The sequence below is a fragment of the Porites lutea genome, chromosome 6 (genome assembly GCF_958299795.1).
Source record: "Porites lutea chromosome 6, jaPorLute2.1, whole genome shotgun sequence".
Lineage (NCBI taxonomy): Eukaryota > Metazoa > Cnidaria > Anthozoa > Scleractinia > Poritidae > Porites > Porites lutea.
The window spans coordinates 32,223,506-32,228,436 of NC_133206.1; the positions used below are offsets into that span (position 1 = coordinate 32,223,506).

Below are 4,931 nucleotides of genomic sequence, written 5' to 3' on the forward strand. Positions count from 1 at the left end.
TTACTGTCTTAATGCATCCTTGACTGCTTCTCTGATTTCTCTGATCTTCCAGCAGTACAGTAACGGGTTTAATGACGAATTGACGTAAATTAAAGTATAGGCATATTGCCTAGCAAGGTAAAAAGACAATGGAAAACCACCTTGGGGCGTTGAGAATACAATGATACAATACGGTAGATAACAAACAGCTAACGCTATCTGTACCCAGAGTGCACTAGACACTGCCTTTCTGTGCCGAGTAATGCTCATTGAAATTGCTTGACTTGGCTGTCCTTGAAAAAGGTGACCCAGTGCATGAATATGGTTATGACGCAGAATTAAGAAAATTTTTGTGTAAGAGAAAACTGAGGTAGTTAGGCAGAGTACTCCAATGATATTGATATACCAGAAAATTATGCGAGGATTAACAAAATACATCATTGCCCCGACTATAGACACAACCCAAAATGCGAATACAGCCACATATGTTCTCTTTAAAGTTACAACTTGTCTATATCTGAGTCCCAGAGATAGGGCAAGAAGTCTGTCCACGCTTATCGAAGCTACTGTTAATAGAGAGACTGTACACAAAGTATTACTAGTTGTAACAAATTTGGCCAAGATGATTCGACAAAGACTCCACCGTTCCATCACCAGAGACGTCCAATATATAACAGACACAGGCTCCACGATGACACCAACACAAAAATCGGTTATCGCCAGGTTACGATACAGGAGTTTGGATGGCGGATGAAGCGAAGATTCCTTGCAAAGAGCAACTAGAATAAGAGTGTTCCCAAGAAATGCAGTAAAAGACAGAAAAATGTTCAGCGCTGCGAGAAGTATGAGATACTTGTAGTCCTCTCCTGTGAATTCGTCCGGACAATCGAATTCGTGAAATGTTTTCTGCTTTTCATCTCCGGTATAGTTCTGTGTTAACATTTTGCTCTTTGCAGTTCGAATTTATTATGCTGCACCGCTTCCTTTTAAGTCTAACATCATGAACAGCTGAAGGGGAACAAATAAGTTGAAAGTATTTGCATTATTGTCTTTATGACTTTTAGTAATCTGCAGCTTGCTGTTTAATTGGCATGAAATGTCATTTGGAAATTGGCTAAATTTCATTGAGCGAGAAAATGGATCTAAAAGCCTAGGTTTACTTAGATATTCAAGTGGCCGTCAAGATCAAAGGAATTGCTAACTGCTTTTTACAGTCGACGCAGAAGAGTGCACTCTCAATCTCGTGGCTTTTATTGGGGTTTCTACCCGTCCAAGCCAAAGCCTAGGTTTAGTTAACAAGTTACAGAGTTTAGATTTGACATTGCTTACCACGTTTATCCCTAGTGACATGAAGTAATTGTTAAGTATGCAAGACTAGTCGTTGGACAAAGAAAACCGCAGTAAAATTACCTAACACAGTCTCTGCCTCATTATTATAACAAACCTTCTCAAGGCGCGCAATTTTCTGTTTGATTCTTAAGATAGACCTTTTCATAGCGGACACTGTCCTGTACTTGATTGTCACAATAGACACTGTCGAAGAGCGAACATTTCTGTATTTGATTGTTACGACAAACTCTGTCATCGAGGGCACGGTCTTTTTGTTTGATTCTTACAGTAGGCCTCCCCATAGCACTGTTCTCTGCCTCATTATTACGGCAGACCTTCTCATAGCGCACACTGTTGTAGTGCGCACTGTTCTGGGTTTGATTATTACGATAGACACTATTGTAGCGCACTCTGTTCTGTGATTGATTGTTTCAGATGTTTCATTTTTACACTTTGATTGAAGTGAATTGCACTTTTTGGGAATTTAATTGCTCAGCCAAACTACCGCAAAAATAAAACATGAGACACTTACAGAGACCTTCAATGACATGCAACGGGAAGTTATTAACCACTTTTATTGCGGGCGACAAGAGTAGCCCACAGTTTTCATCTTCAGGTTATTATTATGCATGCATCGCAGGTATGTAGCCGGCATTCGTTTGGACTTCCACTCATAAGGATGAATGGAATTCACAGAAAGCAATTTGATCACTCGCATCTGGATTTTTTCTGGTCACTTAGAATCTGATGACGCATGTTTAGAACATCTATCAAGTGAAACTTGTGCGAAGCACAGCGTTGGAGTAACAGCGTTTTCATCTTCCATCGTTGTCGCCCTCACTCCGTAACCTTTGGTTTTCTCTTGTTTTCAATAATATATTGATCTCTCTCACACTCTATTGTCATCTTTACAATTGTCAAAAATAAAAGTGCCGAGTTGAGGAGAAAAGGATATCTAACATCAGACGTCTGATCACAGTTATATAACATATTATAAAATAACTAAGATAGTACGCGCGCTCTGATTGGCCGAGAGGAGTGTTTGCATCAGAGTATGTAAACATGGTTGTGGCGTCAAGATGTTTTGCTTTTCGCGCGCTAATCACGCAAGCACGAATTTGAAAAAGTTTTCGAGTTCAAAACTCCACAAGTTTACTTTTTTTGGCCATTCCTTCGTCGGCTGAAACTTGAAAAATCGTTACAAAGGAGGTGTGTCAAGTTTTCTTCGCCTAAGCTGACATTTTAAGTTAGAAAAATCCGTATTTTGGAAAGCATCTTTTAGCAAAAACAAACTGATTACGCGCGCAAGACTTCGTGGACAAGGCTTTGCGACTGGTAAGAATTTCTCTTTTAATCAGTGCCATAACAAAGAGTTTTGCGTTTTTTCTCGGGAAAGTTATTTTATAAAAGCAATAGAAAACTTTTTTCCTGTGTTTGCATAGCCTGATATAAACACTCGAGGCGTTGGGAGAATTCGAGACAGTTATGCAAACCCGAGACGAAGTCGAGGGTTTGCATAACTGTCGAGAACAGTCTGATAACAGCTATATGACAGCAGACTTCTGATAACAGTTATATGATGTCAGGCGTCTGATAACAGTTATATGACAGCAGATGTCTGCTGTCATATATGTTATATAACTGTTATATATAACTGTTATATAACAGTTATATATAACAGTTACTGTTATATAACACAGTTATATAACTGTTATATAACAGCTATATGACTGTTATATAACTGTGTTATATAACAATTATAAATAACAGTCATATAACTGTTATATGACTGTTATTTATAACTGTTATATAACAGTCATATAACAGTTATATTACAGTTATATAACTGTTATATAACACAGTTATATGACTGTTATATATAACTGTTATATAACACAGTTATATGACTGTTATATATAACTGTTATATAACACAGTTATATAACTGTAATATAACTGTTATATGACTGTTATATAACAGTTGTAAATAACAGTCATAGTGTTACATAACAGTTATATGACTGATATATATATAACTTTTATATAACTGTTATATAACAGTTATATGACTGTTATTTATAACTGTTATATAACACAGTCATATAACAGTTATAAATAACAGTTATATAACGTCATGTCATATGACTGTTATATAACAGTCATATAACAGTCAGTTTTATAACTGTTATATAACCGTAATATAACACAGTTATATAACTGTTATATATGTCATATATGACAGCAGATATCTGCTGCCATATAACTGTTATCAGACGTCTGATTTTATAACAGTTATATGACAGCAGACATCTGCTGTCATGTAACTGTCATCACACGTCTGATGTCTGATTTTATATGTTATGTTACATAACGTCTGATAACAGTTATGGGACATCAGACGGCTGATGTCATATAACTGTCATCAGACGTCTGACATCATATAACTGTTATCAGACGTCTGATGACAGTTATATTACATAACATATAACATCAGACGTCTGATAACAGTTATATAACATAACATACAAAATCAGACGTCTGATAACAGTTATATGACAGCAGATGCACAGGAAAAAATAACGGATTCCCATTTTTGGATATTTTTGGGTATTTAAAGGATACCCATAAAAATCCCAAATTTGGCAAAGTGACACAAGTCCCAACCAGGGAATTCCCAACCAAGTTCCCAGATCGGGACTTGTCTCACTCTTCCAAATTTGGGATTTTTGTGGGTATTCTTTAAATACCCAAAAATGGGAATCCGTTATTTTTACCTGTGATGTCTGCTGAGACTCGAGCAGTGCTATATTTGCTGTGATGTTTCACAGCAAGTTCACAACACAAATCTTTGACACATTTGATAACAGCAATGTGTGGATTTAACGCCATATAGAGATATTCTCGAAGTCTTTCTAGCCTTAAGTGAATACCATGCAATTGTTTAGAAGAACGCCACAGAAAGAAACACTGATAGTGAACAAGCCTCACATCTCTCAGTTTTAAAAAAGTATAATTGAGATCATCTTGGACCGATGGAGCTAGTATTGAGACACAGTCAAGCAAAATCATACAGAATCGAGCGGCTGTTTATAGCTTTTTAAACTTTGTGATTCGACGTCGCGAAGATTCATCGTGAGAATTCACTTCAAATTATGTAAGTCTCCTGGTGTCGATAAAATCCACCATAACCCCAGTTCTTCCTCCTGCAACTGGTTCTTTACATGGCACAGCAATCATAAGGGCTCTCGAGTGATGAAAAGCGTTATAGGATGTTGTACTTTTATTACGCAATCACAAAATGCAATCAGACAACCCCTTTCTTAGGACGAGAAAACCGCCTGGGCCGCAAGGCTGCCTTATGGAGAAGCCACTGAACTTTTTACATCCCTTAGGAAACTTTGAAGGGTGTTCAAGACACTATGCCCCGGTGCTTGAGAGATTTGTTATCCTAGTGTCTGACCACACAAACCGGAGTCAAAGAGTCAATGATGCCAAAAAAGTTCCGGCTATTTGCACAAAAGGGAAGAAAGCTCGAGAACTTCTCCACTATATCAGCACACCAAGAGAGTTGCCTAGCAAAGATGATACCCTGGGTGCGAAACGTGACCAAAGCGTAATGCGACA

At 37.5% G+C, this 4,931-nt stretch overlaps 1 protein-coding gene across 1 annotated transcript; it reads right to left on the minus strand.

Annotated features, from left to right (window-relative positions):
* On the minus strand, window positions 1–921 carry LOC140942189 (galanin receptor 2b-like). Its single transcript, XM_073391154.1, has one exon. The coding sequence runs from the start codon at window positions 919–921 to the stop codon at window positions 1–3; it is 921 nt and encodes a 306-aa protein (XP_073247255.1).
* Window positions 922–4,931: the final 4,010 nt, after the last annotated feature.